Raw genomic sequence first — 22,260 nt, 5'->3', positions numbered from 1 at the left:
CTTGTTTTATGCCACTCTAACCAGAATTGTTTTTATAATTTCTTTTTCAGATTGTTCATTGTTAGCATATAGAAACAACTGATTTTTGTATTTGATTTTTCTTATTATTGGTCGGTTCACATTTACTGTCTCTTAAATGAGTCAGGTTGTTTCATGTAATCTATGTAGGTTGACTTGTTTCATGACCTGAAATGTAGTCTGTCCTGGAGAATATTCCATGTGCACTTGAGAAGGCTGCGTATTCTACTACAGTTGGGTGGAGTGTTCTTTATATGTCTATTAGGTCCAGTTAATCTTAGTCTTGTTCAAATCCTCTGTTTATTATTGTTCTGTCAGTTAATCAACATTAACTTTTTGGTATAAATGAAATTATATAAAAGGCAGCCAGTGAAAGAGCTGAGACCTTCTGAAAACCTGTTCATTTAAAAATTGTTTCAAAATCTAAAGTCACTGCATTAACTAATTTAAATTCTATGTATTTTATTAAATTCTTTCTCATGGCCAGTTTTCCCTCTGTTCTAACAATAGTACTTCTTAACGATCTATTTTCAAAACTGACAAATTATAAATTCTTGATTTTTAAAATTCATTTATTTAATGCTACTTAAGAGCAAATTAAAAAAAAATTAACTTGAAGGTAATATTTTTGTGGTTCACAAGATTTATGAAATGCTTATAGATTTAATAGGGATGCTGTCTCCATTTTTAAAAATTAGTTTTCAAATTTATCTTTTCATGAGATTAATCTTTAGTCAAGAAAAAATGTAAATCTTTTAGAAGGCTCTTGGCCTCTTTTCTTTGGAGTTACAATGTATTGGAAAAGGCACAAGACTTGAAGTTACACAAATAGAAACTTTTATCTTGGCTTTGCCAGTTGCATGATGTGAGAGTTTTCCCTGAACCTCTATTACTTTTACTGTAAAATATGCATGATACTGACTTAGGGTTGAGGTGAGGATCAAATGATATAATGCTTTAAAAAATAAGCACTGTACTTTAATGATAAATTACAGTGTAGTGATATTTAAAAATGTCCTTCCATTTGTGGGTTTTCAGTTAAACTACATAGGTAATAGAATGTATCCATAAAGATATTTTTTTTCCTGATACTTTTGCAGTATCAGATTTAGAATCAGCTGTTAGTAATAAGGACTCATTGTGGAGGGCTTACATACATAAAGCAATAGTTCTTAAAGTTTGCTGCACCTTGGAATCTGCCTGAGAGTCTTCGAAAAGTACTAATACCAGATTTCAATCCCCAGATACTCTTATTTAATTAGTATGAGGAGCAGCCTTGGTATCCAGATTTTTAAAAGCTCATTTTGTGATTCTGATGTTCATCAAAGTTTAGGAGCCATACATTGAGATTTATTCTCTCATATATAAAGAAGCTCAGAGGGAGGCAGTCCAAGACTGTACACTGTTCTTTCCACAGTCATTGGTGATCCAGGTGCTATCTGCCTTGTGTATGCTTTCTTTCTTTCTTTTTTTTTTTTTAAGATTTTTTTATTTGAGAGAGGAAGTTGGGGGCGGTGAGGAGAGAGAGAGCATGCACATGCACAGGCAGAGGCAGTCTCCCCACTGAGCAGAGAGCCAGACATGGATCCCAGGATTCTGGGATCATGACTGGAGCCAGACAGATGTTTAACGGACTGAGCCACCCAGGCACCCCCTTGCTTCCTTTCTCAGAGTTATCCCATGGTTTAATATGACTACTGATGACTTAAGACATCCCATCCATGTTCCAGGCAGCAGAAAAATTATGAAGGGAAGAAAGCCTTAATTTTCCTGGAAGTCCCAAACACTATTTCCTGTTACATCTATGGGCCAGAATTTAGTCACATGGCTACATCTAGCTATGAGGGTGTCTTAGAAATGTAATCCTTTAAAAAAAAGAAAGAAAGAAATTTAGCTGAGCATGTAACTGACTCGAATAAAATTGGGTTTACTAAAGAGCAAGGTGAGAATGAGTGTGAGGTAGCTCATTGCAGTCTCTACTACATTCTCATGATGCCATTTCTGTTCATGTTACTAAGTAACAACATGTTATTAGAATGAAAGCAGCATTATCTGCCACTTTATCTGGAAAGCCGTGTGAACTGGTATTTGTAATATTATCTAGGATAAATTACCTACCCAAGAGCACTTAACATAGCTTTATAATTAGAAGTTCAACAAAACTCAGTCTTTGTCCAAAAAATAGATTCTGATGATAAGCTTAGTCCTTTCTTTGTCTTGGTAAGAGATCATCTTGTCTTATTTAGATGAATCCGTTTTTTTCTCTCCCTCTCTGGTGACTTGACTTGGAAGAACCAGAATGATTCTGTGAGCCATTGCTAGGACCTAGGAGCATTTTGCCTCATTGGGGCAATAACGGAACGGTTAAGTGGAGCACCCACAATTCTTGAACATATTTCCCTAAAATATTGTCTGTATTTTATTCATTCTAGTGCGTATGTTTTTGAAAATGACATGTAAATCAGATATAAATTATGTTAAATGATCTTGCTGATTTACATTTTAAGGAGTCTATTCTTTAACAGTTCCTGGTATTTTCATTTTGTTGTTTTGACCCAGAAATCTCTGAGAGTTGATTCTTAACATATGTCCCTGGATACTTCACTATTGAAATAGTTACATGTTTTGTATTATGAGGAATTGAGAATTATGTAGGTTGATTCTTCATTTTCCAGTGTTATCCACTGTTTCTTCCTAGCTGTGTCTAAGCAACAAGGTATGCCTAGGACTTACCTATTATTTAGTACATAGAAAAATCTGAACTTTATTTTGTCTAAGAAAATGAAGCACCAGAAGTAGTAGTACTGAAGAACTGCATGGGTACCTGACTTGCACTAGAGTTCTGAAGCCATGTTTTACACAGTTGAAAAGGGGCATTTTGATTTAGGAGAAGTTAATTTATTTTCCAAGGGTTTTTCTTGGATCTCTTATTTTAATATATCCCCATTACTTTGAAGGAGAACTTACTCATTCTAAAACCAAATACTGTAGTGAGAATCATCGTCATGCTTTCAGTTTGGTGGGGTATGTAATTAAAGATTAGTGTCCAAATTCTTTTTGGAGAAAATTGTCCTTTAAAATTAATTTAGGCATTCTAATGGGCTTATTTAGAATATTTTGGTTATTAGGATATGTTGTGCTAAGGTAAAAATATCCTAATTCATTTATTTATTTGGTATAGGGTATCCATGAACAAAAATGTTCTCAGAAGCTTTGTTACTATAGGTAGAAGTAATATAGTAATCACATGTATGGAAAATAATAGTTCTCTGAACATGGATTCTTTTTTTTTTCCAAGTAAAATTTATAAGGCCTGTTGAATGTGTAGGAGGTTGCTTACATTTCTTAAGGATGGTTCCCTATGTGGTTATAGAGGAGTATGCATATGGGTAGGACAGATGATGCAGCAAAACCATATGATCCTATGGCTTAATTCCTTTCCCTGTCTTCTGTATCTCAATTTCATAACTTTCTAGATCAGGGGCTCCTGACTGGAGATCCATTGGTAGATTTCAGGGGATCTGCAAATTTCTTGATTTGTGGGTGAAATTTTGCCTGTGTGTGTTTTGGTGAGAGGGAAAGTACCCATTCCCTCTCAGAAAAAAAATCATGATATTCCTCCCTCTGTCTGCCACTGATCTGGCATTGAGAATTTGAGTACCTCCCCCAAGTCTTTGTTGGCCACATCAGCTTTGTTAACAATATACTCTGTTCCCAGAATATTTGTTGATTTAATCGCACTAAGTTCTGTCATGTTTTGAAGTGAATCAGTGTCTTCCCATTTGGCTGGTAAACTTTACTGAGCTATTACTTATTTGTGCAACATTGATCAAAATCTGAATACTACCTGTTTATCCAAGAAAAAAAAGCCTTATGGATTTTATTACTTTTAGAAAATGTAGCAGTTTCCCATTACATTTTTTTTTTAAAGATTTTATTTATTTATTTGTCATAGAGAGAGAAGCACGAGCAAGCTCAGGCAGACAGAGGCAGAGGGAGAAGCAGGCTCCCTGCCAAGCAAGGGCGGGACTCGATCCCAGCGTGCTGCTCCCAGCATGACCTGAGCCGAAGGCAGCCGATTAACCAACTGAGCCACCCAGGCGTCCCTTCCCATTACATTTTTATAAAGTAAACTTTTCATGACTTGTTCTGTACAGAAAATGGTAAAATCTTGATTACCTGGAACTCAACTAAGTACTTTTTATTCTGTAATTTGTTTAGAAGAGGTGCGATTCACAGGAAAATTAAATTCATATTAGGTATTTAGTCAGAAAATCACCTGTGAAAGGAATATTTTGTGTCAGTATTCCTAACCCGTTATGTTTAGGTAATCCTGAAGCAGATATTTGCAGTGGTATTTCAGTGGACCTGTAATAATCTTTTTCATCAGTGAAAATCTATATTCTGTAATGCTTTGTTGAATTAGGAAAGTAAACCAAATTACTGGTGTACTTTAAGAACAAAGATTTAAGCAAACATAAACTTTTTGGTTAGTAGTTAACCAGAGGAGTTAGCTAGCAATTCTATAGTGCTCATTTTGCTGGAGATTTGGTTAAATAAGGTTTCGCTGATGGAAGCTAATATGTTTTAATCAAAAGGCTAGGATGCAGAATTTTGTGGTTAAATGCGAAGATAATATTGAGTGTACAGGTAATCACTTTTTTAAAAACACTTCATTATAATTACCGGAGGATAGAAATCTACTTCTTAATAGTACAAATGCCTACATGATGAGTCTTGCTAAGCTTTGAAAGACAGATGTGATCATTCAAAATTTGTTGGCTTTGACTTCAATTTAGCAGAATAAGCAAATCACCATCAAAGTGACAGTCTTACTTCCTTTCAGTGATTGCACACATTTATCAAAATAATTAAATCAGAATGTTTCAGACCTTTCATAAGAAATACTATTTATTGGATTTATTCAGTGTTTACCATTCATGTACAGGTACGATGGTCTGGGTTGGCAAATCTCACCCTGTGGCCATGAGCCAGAGGACAAGGAAGAAACCATTTGTGCACCAAGCGTTTTTCTATAGACTGAAGGATGGTTTCTTGAGTAATGTGTACCAGTGTTGCTGGACTATATATAGAAGATAGAAAAATGTTACATTAACATTATTATTATGGAACATTTCACACACATAAAAACTACAATAGTATAATGATACTTTTATATTCATCTTGTTTCCTTTACTCCTATACCCCTCCCTCCTCCAGTATTATTTTGAAGCAAATCCCAGATATCCCACTGTTTTACCCATACATATTTTAACATATATCTCCAGGAGAGAACTACACTTAAAAACACATAATCACTACTCCAGTCTCACACGTGAAAGGAAAAAAAGAGAGTAGTGTAACTTCAAAATAATAAATTTTAAAAGTACTGATTTTAATACCTTTTATAACATTTTCCTTAATTAATGGGTATTAACACAAATAATATAATGAAGGATATGCAAACTTCTTAGTAATAAAATGGGACCTTTATGTTCAGGTTGGAAATTGCTTATCTGAGGCATTCATCTTTTTTTCTGCCATTAATTTAATGAAGCCCTATGTATAGACCTAAGAAGTGTTTTCATGTGAATGGTGATTTAGGCTAGGGATATAAAATTAAGGCACTTAAAGAAATCTGTAACATACCTGAATATATTCTATAATACACTAAATTTATGGTAGACTTGTATTAAAGATGTGGTTTGTTTGTTTGTTTATTTATTTATTTTTTAAGTAAGCTCTGCGGTCAATGTGGGGCTGGAACTCATGACCCTGAGATCAAGAGTCACATGCTGTACTAACTGAGCCATCCAGGTGCCCCCAAAATGAGAGTTTTATAAATATCAAAATAATTCAGTCACATTGGAGGAAAATAAGCAATTTCACAATTAGTCTAAGGGATCAAGTCTTGGGCTCTTTTTCATGGGTGTGATATTGGGAAAATTTGTTGAGCTCACTAGAGAACCTCCTGTTTTGCAGCCAAATCTAAAATGGTTTTATATCCCTAAAAAGTGTACTTTTATCTTTTGTCCAACATGCTTGGTGAAGTTAGAGACTTGAAAGTTGTTCTCAAGTACTTGTTTCAGAGAGCGTTTTCAGCAGCGGGAGGTGGTTGGGAAGTTTGATCTGTTCCCATAATTGCTGCAATCAGAAGTGTACACCATGGTAAATGAAGACCAGAAATTCAACCCAGTAAAAGTGTGGGGCTGCCTTGTATGTGGTGAGATTAGTGAAAGACACCCAAATTTGCACTAGCAAAATCCATCCCAATCTGGCTGTGGTTTGGTGCCATCTGCTGGTAATTTTTTCACTAACAGGTAAATGATCTGCAACTGGATAGGATTTTCAGAAGAGTGGCAAGGACTTCATGAATATTCCTTATTTGCTTACCCATTTTGTTGGCCTGAACTGAGGAGATGTTATGTCTAGGAAATCAGTCCAGAGCCTTGAGAACTGTTCGTCACCTCACTCCTTCCCCAGACTGGATTTCTGCTGTTTCCTGGTGTGGTCACTCGCCCTCACCCCTATCCCCTCCCAGGAGAAAGTAGTACTTTAACTTGGTCTACCAGGTAGAGGATAGGAGCCAGTTGTCTTCATTCATGTTAGGCTGGTGTGTGTTGTTTCTGGATTTTATTTCATTTGGAATACTGACTCCCTTACTTCTAAAGCTTAAAAACAATCTTCTCATATGTGCTAGGGATACCATGTACTTGTCTCCTCTGATTTTCAGTTACAGTGGTAGGTACAGTTTTTACCTCAGTAAGCCAAGTGATTGAGCAAATCTGTGTAAGGCTCTTGAACCAGATTCTGAAAAATTCTCTTATTTATTGTAAATCTAGATTAGGATAACATTTAAGGATGTGTTGATTTAAGCCTTATCTTAATAGTCTTCATTCTTAAATTGAGGTTTTTGAAATTACTTCATTTCTATATGTATGCAAAAATAAAATTGAGTCAAATTGTTATTACTTGGATTAGATTTACTTGTATTATGTGGAAATGATTAGTTTGCTTATGTCAAATTTTTTTACAAGTACCATTATATATTTATGAGGAGACATTTTTCAAAACATTCCTACAGACAAAAGTATTCTATTTTGGGAGATTGTTCACTTAGCTCATTCCCCTTTCAGGGGAATTTATTACTTGCTTCAGAGGGACAGCAAATTCTAGGTTTAAAAGGGATCATCACACAGAAGCATTTTCTTTCTCTATCTTACATACTTATTTAGATAGGTAAGATATTGCTAGATTATTTTTTTATTGTATACTTGACACAACATTAATTTAGCACGAGATGCACAACCTAGTGATTCAACTTCTCTATACATTATGCTGTGCTCACCAGTGTAGCCCCCATCTGTCACCACGCTACATTATTACAGTATCACTGACTGTATTCCTATGCTGTACCTTTTATCCCTGTGACTTAGTCATTCCATAACTGGAATTCTGTATCTCCCATTCCCCTTCACCCATTTTGCCCATCTCCCCCCACCCCACGCCTCTGAGAACCATCAGATGTTCTCTATATTTATGGGTTTGTTTCTGCTTTTTAAAAATTTTTTTTTATTTTTAGATTCTACATATAAGTGATATTATGTGGTATTCATATTTTTTCAGTCTGACTCATTTTACTTAGCATAATACCTTCTGGGTCCATCCATGTTGTTACCAGTGGCAACATCTCATTCTTTTTATGGCTGAACACTGTTTCATTGCATATATATGCCACATCTTCCTTTATGTATTTATTGATGGGAACTTCAGCTGCTTCCATATCTTGGCTATTGTAAACAATGCTGTCATAGCCATAGGGGTGCCTGTGTCTTTTCAGATTAGTGTTTTTTTTTTTTTTTACTTAAGGTAGATACCTAGGAGTGGAATTACTACATCGTATGGTATTTCTATTTTTAATTTTGGGGGGGAACCTTCATAGTGCTTTCCACAGTAACTATACCAATTTACATTCCCATCAGCAGCACGAGGGTTCCTTTTTGTCTGAATCCTCACTAACACTTGTTTTGTTTCTTTCTTTTTTTTTTTTTTATTTTGACCATTCTGACAGGTATAATAAGGTGGCTGGTTTTGATTTGTATTTATCTGATGATTAGTGATGCAAGTGTCTTTCATGTGTCTTTTGGCCATCTGTGATCATCTTTGGAATGTCTCTTCAAGTCCTCTGTCCATTTTCAGCTGGATTAGTTGTTTTGGAGTTTTGTTTGTCTTGCTTTGTTTTGTTGTGGTGGTTTTTGTTTTTTTTGTTTTTTGCTACTGATTTGTATAAGCTCTTTATATATGTTTAGGTAATAACCCCTTATTAGATATATCATTTGCAAGTGTCATCTCCTATCCAGTATTTTGCCCTTTTGTTTTGTTGATGGTTTCCTTAGCTGTGCATAAAGCTTTTTGTATTGGTATAGTCCCAGTAGCTTATTTTGCTTTTATTTCCTTTGCCTGAGGAGATAGACTGAAGAAAATGTTGGTAAGGCCAATGTTAGAAAAATTATGGCCTGTGTTTTTTCTAGGAGTTTTATGGTTTTAGTTCTTTAATCCATTTTGAGTTTATTTTTGTGTATGGTAGAAGGAAATGGTCCGGTTTCATTCTTTTGCATGTGGCTGTACAGTTTTCCCAACATCACTAATTGAAGAGGCTGTCTTTTTCCCAGTATATATTCTTGCCTCCTTTGTCATAGATTAGTTGACCATATAATTGTGGGTTTATTTCTGGGCTGTTTCTTCTGTTCAGTGATCACATGTCTATTTTGATCATTATAACTTTGTAATGTATCTTGAAATCTGGAATTGGGATACCTCCTGCTTTGTTTTGTTTTGTTTGTTTGTTTTATCGCCTTGGCAATTTAGGATCTTTTGGGGATCCATACAACTTTAGGGTTATGTTTTCTAGTTTAGCGAAAAATGCTATTGACATTTTGATAGGGATTATTTTGAATCTGTAGATTACCATTTGAACAATATTAATTCTTCCATGAGCATAGTATGTCTTTCCATTTGTTTATGTTATCTTTAGTTTCTTTCTTCAGTGTTTTATACTTTTCAGAGTACAGGTCTTTCAACTCCTTGGTTAAATTTATTTCTAGTTATTTTATCGGTTTTGGTGCAGTTTTAAGTAGCATTATTTTCTTAATTATTCTTTCTCCTATTTTGTTATTAGGGTATAGAAATGCAACCCAGTTCTCTGTAGTAATTTTATACCCTGCAACTTTGCTGAATCCATGTATTACTTCCGATACATTTTTCACGGATTCTTTACAGTTTTTTCTTTTTTTTTTTTTAAAGATTTTATTTATTTGACAGAGAGAGATCACAAGTAGACAGAGAGGCAGGCAGAGTGAGAGAAGAGAAGCAGGCTCCCTGCTAAGCAGAGAGCCTGATGCAGGACTCGATCCCAGGACCCCAAGATCATGCCCTGATCCAAAGGCAGCAGCTTAACCCACTGAGCCACCCAGGCGCCCTACAGTTTTCTATGTATAGTATCATGTCATCTACAAATAGTGACATTTTAATTTCTTCCTTACCAATTAAATGCCTTTCTTTTTTTTTATTTTTTAATTTTAATTTTAATTCAATTAACATATAATGTGTTAATGGTTTCAGAGGTATAGGTCTTTGATTCTTCAGTCTTATATAATACCCAGCACTCACTATATCTTTCTTTGATTGATTTATTTCACTTAGCATAATACTCTCTAGTCCATCCATGTCATTGCAAATGGTAAGATTTCAATTTTTGATGGCTGAGTAATATTCCATTGTCTATATAGACCACATCTTTATCCATTCATCTGTCAGTGGACATCTGGGCTCTTTACATAGTTTGGCTATTGTGGACATGGCTGCTATAAACATTGGGGTGCATGTGCCCCTTCAGATCACTACGTTTGTATCTTCGGGGTGAATACCTAGTAGTGCAATTGCTGGGCCATAGGATAGCTCTGTTTTCAACTTTCTGAGGAATCTCCATACTGTATTCCAATGTGGCTGCAGTAGCTTGCATTCCCACCAACAGTCCTGGAGGGTTCCCCTTTCTCTACATCCTTGCCAACATGTGTCGTTTCCTGGCTTATTAATTTTAGCCATTCTTACTGGTGTGTGGTGGTATCTCATTGTGGTTTTGATTTGTAGTTCCCTGATGCCAAGTGATGTGATTTTTGCCTTTGTTTCCCTTGCCTTTGGAGACATGTCTAGCCAGAAGTTGCTGCAGCCGAGGTCAAAGAGGTTGCTGCCTGTGTTCTCCTGTAGGATTTTGATGGATTGCTGTCTCACATTGAGATCTTGCATCCATTTTGAGTCTCTTTTTGTGTGTGTGGTGTAAGGAAATGGTCCAATTTCATTTGCCTGCCAGTGGCTGTCCAATTTTCCCAACACCATTTGTTGAAGAGACTGTCTTTTTTCCATTGGGTATTCTTTTCTGCCTTGTCAAAGATTAGTTGACCATAGAGTTGAGGGTCCATTTCTGGGTTCTCTGTTCTGTTCCATTGATCTATGTGTCTGTTTGTACCAGTACCATACTGTTTTGATGATTGCAGCTTTGTAATACATCTTGAAGTCCAGAATTGTGATGCCATCAACTTTGCTTTTTGTTTTCAACATTTCTTTGGCTATTTGGGGTCTTTTCTGGTTCCATTCAAATTTTAGGATTATTTGTTCCAGCTCTGTGAAAAAAGTTGATGGTATTTTGATAGGGATTGCATTGAATGTGTAGTTTGCACTAGGTAGCATAGACATTTTAAATTTTAACCATATTTATTCTTTCAGTCCATAAGCATGGAACATTTTTCCATTTCTTTGCGCCTTCCTCAATTTCTTTCATGAGTGTTACATAGTTTTCTGAGTACAGATCCTTTGCCTCTTTGGTTAGGTTTATTCCTAGGTATCTTATGTTTGGGGGTACAATTGTAAATGGGATTAACTCCTTAATTTCTCTTTCTTCTGTCTTGCTGTTGGTGTATAGAAATACAGCTGATTTCTGTGCATCGATTTTATATCCTGCCACTTTACTGAATTCCTGTATGAGTTCTGGCAATTTTGGAGTATTTTGGGTTTTCCACAAAGAGGATCGTGTCATCTGCAAAGAGCAAGAGTTTTTCTTTGTCGATTTGGATGCCTTGTATTTCTTTTTGTTGTCTGATTGCTGAGGCTAGGACTTCTAGTACTCTCTTGAACAGTGGTGATGATAGTGGACATCCCTGCTGTGTTCCTTTTAGGGGAAAAGCTCTCCGCTTTTTCCTATTGAGAATGATACTCATCGTGGGTCAAGGTCAGGAAACAAGGTCAGAGTTTTTATAGATGGCTTTTATGATTTTGCGGTATGTTCCTTCTATCTTTACACTGTGAAGTTTTAATCACAAAAGGATGCTGTATTTTGTCAAATGATTTTTCTGCATCTGTTGAGAGAATCATATGGTTCTTGTCCTTTCTTTTATTAATGTGTTGGATCACATTGATTGATTTGCAGATGTTGAACCACGCTTGCAGCCCAGGAATAAATCCCACTTGGTTGTGGGGAATAATCCTTTTAACGTACTATTAAATCCTATTGACTAGTATTTTGGTGAGAATTTTTGCATCCATATTCATCAGGGTATTGGTTTGTAATTCTCCTTTTTGATGGGGCTTTGTCTAGTTTTGGGATCAGGGTGATGCTGGCCTCATAGAAAGAGTTTGGAGGTTTCCGAAGGCCTTTAATTTCTTTTTCTTATCTGACTGCTGCAGCTAGGACATCCAGTACTGTGTTGAATAATAGTGATGAGAGTGGACATCCTTGTCTTATTCCTAATCTTAGAGAAAAAGCTCTGTTTTTCACCACTGGATATGTTAATTGTGGGTTTGTTCTGTGTGACTTTTATTATGTTGAGGTATGTTACTTCTAAAGCCACTTTGTTGAGAATTTTTATCATAAATGGGTGTTGAGTTTTGTCAGTGCTTTTTCTGTATGTGTTGAGATGATCATAATAATTTTTATTCTTTGAGATCGTGCTAGATTTTGAATGACACTTCATGCCTAAAACTCTCTAGTGATTTTTTTTTCATAGTGATTTTCTTCATGCTTATAATAAAATCTGGGGGGAAAAAAAAGTACAGTCCGGCTTTCACCATCACATAGATGACTTCATATCAGCTGGCCTTCTCTCATGTAACTCTTCACTTACAAATTGTAATTACCCTTGTCTTCTTAATGTTCTTCTCATATATTGTGATTCCTCCTGCCTCTTGTGGTTGAACCCTCTGCAAGTCATGTTCTTTCCCTGGATTGTCAGTTCTTGGCTCAAATTCCATCTTCTCAATAAGGCCCTTTCCTTTGAACCATCCTAAAGTTGTCCCCTGACTTTTTTTGAGAGAGGAACCTAATAGTTTTTATTTTATTACTCTGTTGTTGCATTAACTAACTGAAATTGCTTTGCTTTCCTGGTGGTGGTCTACTCGTAGTCCATGTAGTTAAGACAGACTGGTTTTCAGTCCTTAAAACAATGGTACGGATGTAATAACAATATATGTGTTACCTGCTACTGTTATTGGTATTATGATGATGATGATGATGATGATGTTAGTGGTTTTGCCTGTCTTTTTTTAAATTTTTTATTAACATAATGTTTTATTAGCCCCAGGTTGCCTGTCTTTTTTACTTCTGTATTCTCAGTGCCAAAAATAATGCTTGCAGTATATATGATGCTTACTTAATATCAGCTCAATAAATTAAAGTGACTTTTTTATTCAGGATATGTTTCTTATGTAAAATAATAAAGCCGAAATATTTCTGTGTTTGAAATCTGTATCATATGGTGTTGCATTTTACCACTGGAAATAGTTGATTTTGATATTGCCCATAGTCCTTTTTTTTTTAAGTATACTTTTCATGATGATTTTAAAGGGTGACTTATAAATGTTAGTTACATTATGAAGGCATATTTTCATTTTAGAAATACAAACCATTTACTAAAAGAAAAACTGGTATTAGTAATTTTTTAAAAGTCTAGGGTAAGCATGCTTGTTTGTAGGTGAAATCTGTGTATCTTGAGTGAGGGAAGTTTTTCTTTTTAAATTTTTTTAACCTTTCACATGTTCCCCAAATTAAATATACCCTGAATCTTCTCATTGCACATTTTGTCCTAATTATAGTAGCATTAAAAAACTTCTGGTTAGAATCAAGTCAGGCTAAAGATTGGTTTTCCCGGTGCTATAAATCACAGTGCTCTTGCTGGCAGTATACAGATTTCTTCTTTAAGGTATTGGGCTCTCTTCATGCAATGATAAACTCTTTTCTTAATTTGAGTGTCAAATGTCACCTCTTTTTTCTCCTCAGATAAGAAACCAGCCAATTCTAAAGCCTAAGAAGAATCTAAAATTACTGCTATTCTAACTGGAAATGTATTTTAATATACCTCTGCAATAGTGTAAAAGCCAAAGTACTAATAATTTTGGTCAGATTTCAAGGCAGTTTTATTTTCTACCTTCTTATGTGTAGAATGAACACAGGCCCAGGTCCATTTTACACTGACATGCATAATTTGACCCATCTTGTTTTGGTAACATCCTCTCTTTTCACTATTGTTTAGTCATCGAACTTTTGAAAGAATAATAAGAAAATAAAGATGCTATCTTAGCCATCTTGGGCTGCTGTTATAAAATAACCATATACTGGAGTGGTTTATACAACAGACATTGAATTCTCACAGCTATAGAGGCTGGAAAGTCCAAGGTCAGAGTTCCAGCAGATTTGGTTTCTGGTTTACAAACATTGTCTTCTCACTGTGTCCTGGCATGGACAGGAGAGAATGAACTCTTGTAAGGATACGATCTCTTGGGAGCTCCACCCACAGGACCTCATCTAAACCAATTACTCCCAAATGCCTCCACCTTCAAATACTATCACATTGGGAGGTTGTATAAATTTGAGGGGACACATTCGGTTCATAACAGATGCTTTTAATTTAAACCAAGTTTTCTTAATTTTTTTTTCTTGAAGGATGATGGGTAAGAAGAAAAAATGCTGAAACCATAACTTAACAATGGATTGGTCCTCTGACCTTAATTTGATAGGTTGATTATCCTAAGCTTGAACTGCATTTTTTACTCCATGCTATCGACACTGAATTTGAATAGAAATGTGATTGGACTGTATTGTGTTTTTTAAAGATAGTAATATGAGCTATAATTATTTTTTAGGTTCCATGTACTAATCACCAAATGGTATTGCAGACTTTCTTGAAGCAGTTTTTAGTATGCACAATTAATAAAACTAACCAAAATGCCAGTTCAGTGGAAAGCCATGTTTTTTAATCAATTTACAGATTTCCAAATTGTCTAGAATCTGGTGATATTGCAGTTGGAACATACCAAACAGTAATAATTCTAATTCTCAGTCTTGCAGTGTTTTTCTTTTCGGTAAGATGCATTTGAATGACCATTGATCATAGCTGGTTTTCCAAATTTGGGTAACACCCTGTGAGCATTTCTATTTCTACCTATAAGTAAATACATTTCTCTTAAGAGTCAGTTAAATTATAGTGGCTTATGGCTTAATTTTTTATGAAAAGAAAATTTTTATGAGAAGTGTGAAGGTTTAGTGAAATTACTAATAACTACAATGTTTAGGTGAATATGATGTTCTGATTAGCTGACTTCTTTTAGTCAACTGTTATCCAAAAGATGTTTTTGTTTATTTGCTAAAATCCTTGTTCTGCAAAATTCTTTTCAATATATTGGAATCACTTCCCTGAATGAGTAACATATATTTTATGTATTTGGTGCTTGTATTGATAAAAGGTCTACTTAGGCATCATTTATAAAGAACATAGTTCAGGCCAGCAGTTCTTAACAAGGGGTGATTTTTGCTTTCCTGGGGAAATTTGGCAGTGTCTGGAGTATTTTTTACTGTTACGAATGGGGGTGAGAGGGAGCATGAGACTGGCTTCTGGTGGGTAGAAGCCAGGAATGCTGCTGATCTCCCTGTGATGTACAGTACAGCCCCCCCCCCCCCACTACAATCACTGAACACAAAGTGTCAGGACCACCAAGACTGAGAAACCCCGGTGTAGGATTAATAATGACTTTGTTACCATTGTGGATATTAAAAATACCATAGGCACTGAAGGTGTTCTAAAATATTTTGACTAGGACTTCAGAACGTTTTTGAACAAATATCTAATCTTCAGAATGAGGACTAGGATACTAATCTGGGTATGTGCTGTCTGAAATGTTATTTTTTAACATTCTTTCTGGTCCCACTTCTTTTTAGTTATTGCACAAATGTGTGTATTCCAGCTTCCTATCACACACACATTTTGCATAATCAGTGTAAACCAGGGCCCAGGATTTAACATATTGTAGGAGTGACTCCATTGTGCTTTGTGTGGTTATAAGTTGTTTCTTTGGCAGCAGTGAAAGAAGGTGATTGGAAGGGAGTAGAGGAAGCCTTTGTTAAACCAGGACTCATGAACTTAATCTGTACTGGCCAAGAATGAAGCCTGGTTATTTAAGATAAAGACCGTGTAGACAGTATGTCCTTAACCATATCATTCTATCCCCATCCTGAATCTCACTCCAAGCAGGGCAGACTTCAGGTTTGGCTTCTTAATTGATGATGACTTCCCTTTCCCCACAGCCGTGAGTTATAGGCACTCTCACAGCCGCTTTCTATCTAGATCTCACTAGTCTGTTTCCTCTTTAGCCTCTTGCGGTTTCCTTCCCCCAAGTACCTATTCACGAGGTCAGAGATTATCTCTGATTAAGAGTGAATTCCATACTTTAAGTGAGGATAATATTCTGTTTGTGTTCAGCGAGAGTGCTGCTTGGAGCAAGCTTGGGAGCAAGGCAGTATATATCTCATCTAGGACTGTGGTCTCAGGCTGACCTAAAATCAACCAGATCTTTAAAAATTAGCTTCTTACTGTACAGCGTTGTGAATTGAAATTTATCCTAGAATTATGATTCACACTTTTAACTTTAACTTTAGCATTCAGCTTTTTTAATTGTTGCTTTTCTTTACAGGTCTACTTCCCCAGTAGGACAGCATCACTCTCCTATATCTTCTAGACATCACTCATCTTCCTCACAATCAGGATCATCTATTCAAAGACATTCTCCTTCTCCTCGTCGAAAAAGATCTCCTTCACCATCTTATCAGAGGACAATAACTCCACCTTTACGACGCTCTGCATCTCCTTATCCTTCACATTCTCTGTCTTCTCCTCAGAGAAAGCAAAGTCCCCCAAGACATCGCTCTCCAATACGAGAGAAAGGGAGGCATGACCATGAACGAACTTCACAGTCTCATGATCGGCGTCATGAAAGAAGAGAAGGTATGCACTGTATTTTATCTTGATTTTTTTTTTTAAGCGTTAAATATTTTCTTTGTTAAAGAACTGGACATTCAGATTTATTGCTACAGTAAGGAGAAGAAGAAAACCGTGTTGTATTAAGTCTTTAACAGAGAAGAGTGCTTGAAGGCAGTAAGAGGCGCTTTTAATGACACAGGAACATATAAACTATTAAATGTACATAAGTGGGCTTTTTTTTTTTTTAAAGATTTTATGTATTTATTTGACAGAGAGAGATCACAAGTAAGCAGAGAGGCATGCAGAGAGAGAGGAAGGGAAGCAGGCTCCCTGCCAAGCAGAGAGCCTGATGCAGGACTCGATCCCAGGACCCTGAGATCATGACCTGAGCCAAAGGCAGCGGCGTAACCCACTGAGCCACCCAGGCGCCCCCATAAGTGGGCATTTTTATGTATACTGAGGTAGTGCTTTCTAAGATGTTTTACTTGGGTACTCTCGAGTTCTAGAAATTTTTGACTGTCTGATTCTTAAAACATCCCTCTAATTGCTTAATTGGTTCTTTAAAAAAACAAAAAAGTGAATGGAAGAAAAGCAGCAAACCAGGGGGCATAGTTTGAAAGCATCGCCTATGTTTTGATAAAGAGGTAAGGGCTGGGGGAATATTGAGAAGGTCGGTGTAAGTCAAGCGATCAGTTTTCTAGGTAAAAAGAAGTTAGCAAAGCAGTTTCCCTTTCTAGATCCCTGAGAATTAAGTTAACTTTGGATTTGCTGCTCCTTGTTAAAGCTGAGGTACTATTATCTGGCAATATAGTGTAATAGTTCTGATCTCTTTCTGTACTCCTTATCTAAGCCTCTTGACCTTACATATTTAAGGTTTTTTCCCCTAACTTCTGAGTTGGTGTTTAAACATAATGAGTACTCAGGAAATATTGCTTAGTTGCAACATTTCCCTTTAATGTGCATTTTAAAATAAACCTCTGAGAATATATTACAGTAGTCTTCTGTGAAACATGTTGAATTTCGTTGTTCTCTTCCTATCAGCAGTGCAGTAATTAAGTTCTTTTATTCAAGAAAATGATGTACATCTAGGTAGGGATCAGAGAGAGTTTCTGTTGTATAGTTTCTTATGTATATCATTTTGGAACCAAAACAGCACAGCAATATTTATGGAACATTGGTAAGATAGGAAAATTCTCTTAGCACCTGTGCATTAATTTTAATAAGATCTTTAACTGGAGTTGACTGGGAATATAGTGTACATTTAATGAGTACTTATTGAGTGAAAGCTCTAGTGTGTTTGATATCTGTTTTGAAATAATAATGAGGGGAAATAGTATGTGGTTGAGTCTTAAAAGAATTTTTTGTCTGTGTGCTAAGAGTGGCCTGTGTTACAGGAAGAATCCATTTAATAATAAGCCATATGTGTTTAGTTTCTTTGTAAAGATGTTTCTTTAACCTTCCAAACAAGATATGTAGCAATTTGTCCCTCTATTTAGATGTCATCTTCTGAAATAAGAATAATTTTAGTGGAAGAATGGGGAGGTAGGTAAAGAACAAAATTTAGTAACTAGATCTGAAAAGACAGATGGAATCATGAAAAGGATCTGGTACTGAGTGAACATATTTTTAGGCCCAGTTGGCATTGGAGGAGGACTAGAAGTCATAAATTGCACCAAAATGGTTGGAAACCTATCCAATCCTTGCCTACTGCTGCTGTTCTTAAAGGGCATTTGTGAATGTAAGCATATGGACGATGTAATTGGCAGGAGAGATGAGTTATTAATGTGAAAATCTAGGGGGTCTTGTGGATACTGTTTGGGTGCTTAAGAAAGTCTGTAGACCTAGCCACCTGGGACAAAGGGAAAAGAAGGTAAGTTAATAATAGGCATACGGCTCTTAGGCATATGGCTGCTGTAACTGCTAAAATAGCCTCAGATCTTGAAGTAGTTCCAGAATGTGAGAGCAACACAAAAAGGAGTCTGACTTAGAAACAATGCAATGTTTGTTTTCTAATGTTCTCTTGTTAGTCCTTTGACTTCATATCAGATTTATATTGTGATCAATTTCTGCCTGTTCTAGGCACATCTAAAGAATAGTTTATGTTCTTTGCAAATTCCATTAGGTATGGGGTTGCCTAAGCCATTTAGGCTCTGGGCCTCTTAATTTCTTCATTTAGATGGTGACAAGGTTGAATTAAATAATCATTGAGTTTTGTTTCAGCTTTTTTAAAACTGAAGTTCCTTTCTTATTTTTCTGTGAAGCATTAGAAAATGCTTTAATGAGAGAAAACTTTAGAGACAGGAGTGATTCATTAAACAGTTCAAGAAAAAGAGAGGGTGAGTAGCAAAAGAGAGGGTGAGTAGCAGCATCTCTTTGCCAGCCAGCATACTAACTGTAGGCCAGCCACTCTTAAGTACTTTAAGTACACTTGAGGTAGTCACGGATAGTCCAGTTTGGCCCCTTCCTTGGTAGAGATGGCTAAAGTCACTGTGTACCTCTAGTTCTACAAGTAATTTCTAAAAAATAAACCATCAGTGATATGAGATCAATTTATTTGTTTCATTTGTTTAAGATAAGTATGGATAAGTTGGGGCATGGGAAGATCCTAATCAAAGTTTATCTAATCAAGAACATAGTTATTCAAGTGTTAATAAAATTAGCTTTGGAATTGTAGTTTATGTGTGGTTTTAATTTTCTTATTTGCCCACGTTTTCTTTTTTGTATTTTCTGCAAAGAACGTGAATTACCATTTTTAAAAAACTTTTAGCTCTATATTGTATATGTATTGTCTGGTTTCTCAAAATTTTGTTAAAGGAATCCTAGTTGATTTCCAAACTTGCATTACAGAGACAAGAAGCAAAAGAGATAGAGAAAAGGACACAAGAGAAGAACGAGAGTATGAACAAGATCAGAGCTCTTCTAGAGACCACAGAGATGACAGAGAACCTCGAGATGGTCGGGATCGAAGAGATGCCAGAGATACTAGAGACCGACGGGAATTAAGGGACTCCAGAGACATTCGGGACTCCAGGGAGATGAGAGATTATAGCAGAGATAACAAAGAGAGCCGTGACCCCAGAGATTCTCGGTCTGCTCGTGATACCCATGACTACAGGGACCGTGAAAGTCGAGATACTCATCGAAAGGAGGATGCCTATCAAGAAGAATCCCGAAGTTATGGCAGAAACCATTTGAGAGAAGAAAGTTCTCGTACTGAAATAAGGAATGATGCAAGAAATGAGTCTCGAAGTGAAATTAGGAATGACCGGATGGGCAGAAGTAGGGGAAGAGGTCCAGAATTACCTGAAAAGGGTAAGGTTTTAACTTGTCAGTGAACTGTATCTTATATGCTTATATAGAAATTATTAAATCTTTTAAGGTTTCTTTTCTAAATATATTCTTTTTTACATTTATTATCATCATTTTGTCAAAGTAATTTTCAATTAATTGAATTTTGGCCTTCCCTGTAAATTCCAAGTAAGAATTGTTAAATTCCTAGGACTTAGGAATTTGCTAAAGTAGCAAAAGATAAATGGGTCCTGATTAAAATCCCCTGGTAAATTATATCCAATTATGCCTACCCTCTTGATTAGTGTGGAACACTAAGAAAATTCATCAGGCAAAAAGGTAGAGTCAAAAGGAAATAATTTCTACTAAACAGGTACAGATATGATAAAATGATTATTAAAGTGGAATTAAAATGGTGGGCTTTCGAAATTGGTGGTATCAGAAATGACTGTGTATTCCTCAGTATACTTGTGCTTTCTTCAAACCAGTTAAGATAATTGCACATCAGAATTTTGAACCATTAATTTATTCTTCCCCTAAAAAGCCTTTACCAGCACTACTACCTAAATGTTGTATTTGCCTCCCAACTGCTTGGACTGAATTAGTTTTGACATGTGTTCCTCTCCCCTTCTGCCCTGAAATACTGCTGCAGATTTCTGAACATTTCATTTTCCTTTGGTCTTTTGGTATATCCTGGTCAATATTATAACTCCATATGAAGCTGAAGGCTTTCCTTACCTTCTCCTTCATAGTTGTCTTGGCTTTTCTTAGCCCTTTGCTTTTTCATACACATTTTTAAAATGAGTTGGGTTTTTTTAAAAATTTTGTGAAAAACTTAGATTTTTATTTCAAATGCATTAAATTTATAAATTTATAACTTTTTCTATTGAGTTCTTATGTATTTTATTACTGGGTGTCCAACATTTTTTGTGCTCTTATCAGTGGTACTTAAAAAAATTCTTTTTCTTTCTTTTCAATAATGCATTTACATGGTTTAAAATTTCAAATGTATGAAAGAATATATTGTGAAAAGCCTTGCCTCTATTCCTGACCTTATTCATTTCTTTGCCAATTTTGTCTGTATCCTTCCCAGATATATTCTGCATAGGCAGATTTGTAGGTCTACTCATCATCCCCATCTGGTTTTACAAACATAATTTTTTTAAAACTGTATATTACTCTATACCTTGCTGTTTTCACTTAAAAAAATACCTTGGAGATCATTCCATATCAGTGAACTTGATAAGTAGCTCTATCCCCTTCTTTGTGGTGCACATTGTCCATTGTAGGAATTACTTAAAAGATCTTTTATTTAAATTCCAGTTAACATACAGTGTAATCTTAGTTTCAGATGTACAGTGTAGTGATTAGGCATATGCATACAACACCCATTGCCCATCACAAGTTCCCTTCTTAATCCCCAACACCTATTTAACCCATCCCCCTACCCACCTCTGGTAACCTTCAGTTTGTTTTATATAGGTAAGAGTCTTTCTTGCTTTGCCTCTCTCTTTTTTTTTTTTTAGCTTCACTCATTTGTTTCATTTCTTAAATTCCATATATGAGTGAAAATATGTTCTTTCTCTGACTGACTTATTTTGCTTAGCAAAATACTCCCTAGCTCCATCCATGTCGAAGCAAATGGCAAGATTTCATTCTTTTTATGGCTGAGTAATATTCCATTGTGTATGTATACCATATTTTCTTTGCCCATTCATCAGTCATTGGACACCTGGGCTATTACCATAATTTGGCTATTGTAGATAGTGCTACATTGTAAATATAGGGGTGCATGTATCCCTTCAAATTAGTATTTTTGTATTCTTTGGGCAAATACCTAGTAGTGCAATTATTATATTGTAGGGTAGTTCTATTTTTAATTTTTTGAGGAACCTCTATACCATTCTCCAAGTATACAATGCAAACACCTGTTTGCATTCCCACCACAACAGTGCAGGAGGGTTTCCCTTTCTCCATATCTTTGCCAACACCAGTTGTTTCTTGTGTTATTAATTTTAGCCATTTGGATAGGTGTCAGGTGATAACCCATTATAGTTTTGATTTTGTATTTCCCTGATGATGAGTGATGCTGAGCATCTTTTCATGTCTGTTGGCCATCTGTATGTCCTCTTTGGAGAAATGTCTGTTCATGTCTTCTGCCCATTTTATAATTGTATTATTCGTTTTGCAGTCCCTATCAAAATATGAACACCTTTTTGCACATAGCTAGAACAATCTGAAGTTAATACAGTAGTTCTTCCTTATCCACAGGGGCTGTGTTCCAGGATTCTGGGTGGATGCCTAAAACCTCAAATAATACTGAACTCTCCATATACTATGTCTTTTCCTGTGCATACACACCTATGATAAAGTTTAATTTATAAATTAAGCATAGTAAGAAATTAACAGTAACTAATAATAAAATAAAACAATGATAATATACCACAGTGAAAATTATGTGAATGTGGTCTTTCTCAGAATATCTTATTTAGTGCTGTACTTACCCTTCTTATGATGAAGTGAGATGATAAAATGCCTCCGTGATGAGATGAGGCAAAGTGAATGATGTAGGCATTATGAGGTAACAATAGGCTACCGGTGACCTTCTGAAGATATGTCAGGAGGAGGATCATCTGCTTCTGGACCCCAGTTG

At 35.8% G+C, this 22,260-nt stretch overlaps 1 protein-coding gene across 7 annotated transcripts in view; it reads left to right on the top strand.

Moving 5' to 3' along the window:
• The window catches only part of ZC3H13 (zinc finger CCCH-type containing 13), a 100,704-nt gene that overhangs the window by 47,523 nt on the left and 30,921 nt on the right, over nucleotides 1-22,260 (top strand). For all 7 annotated transcript variants that reach the window (XM_045076657.1, XM_004759215.3, XM_013059808.2 and 4 more), the window contains exons 9-10: nucleotides 16,033-16,343; nucleotides 19,167-19,631. In XM_045076657.1, coding sequence (XP_044932592.1) covers nucleotides 16,033-16,343; nucleotides 19,167-19,631 — 776 coding nt within the window. The remainder of the gene's footprint in view (nucleotides 1-16,032; nucleotides 16,344-19,166; nucleotides 19,632-22,260) is intronic.

Source organism: Mustela putorius, unplaced genomic scaffold, assembly GCF_011764305.1.
Source record: "Mustela putorius furo isolate JIRA1106 unplaced genomic scaffold, ASM1176430v1.1 tig00000179_pilon_pilon_pilon, whole genome shotgun sequence".
NCBI classification, from domain to species: Eukaryota; Metazoa; Chordata; class Mammalia; order Carnivora; family Mustelidae; genus Mustela; species Mustela putorius.
The sequence above is the reverse complement of the archived record's forward strand: the minus strand, read 5'-3'. Positions and strand labels throughout refer to the sequence as shown.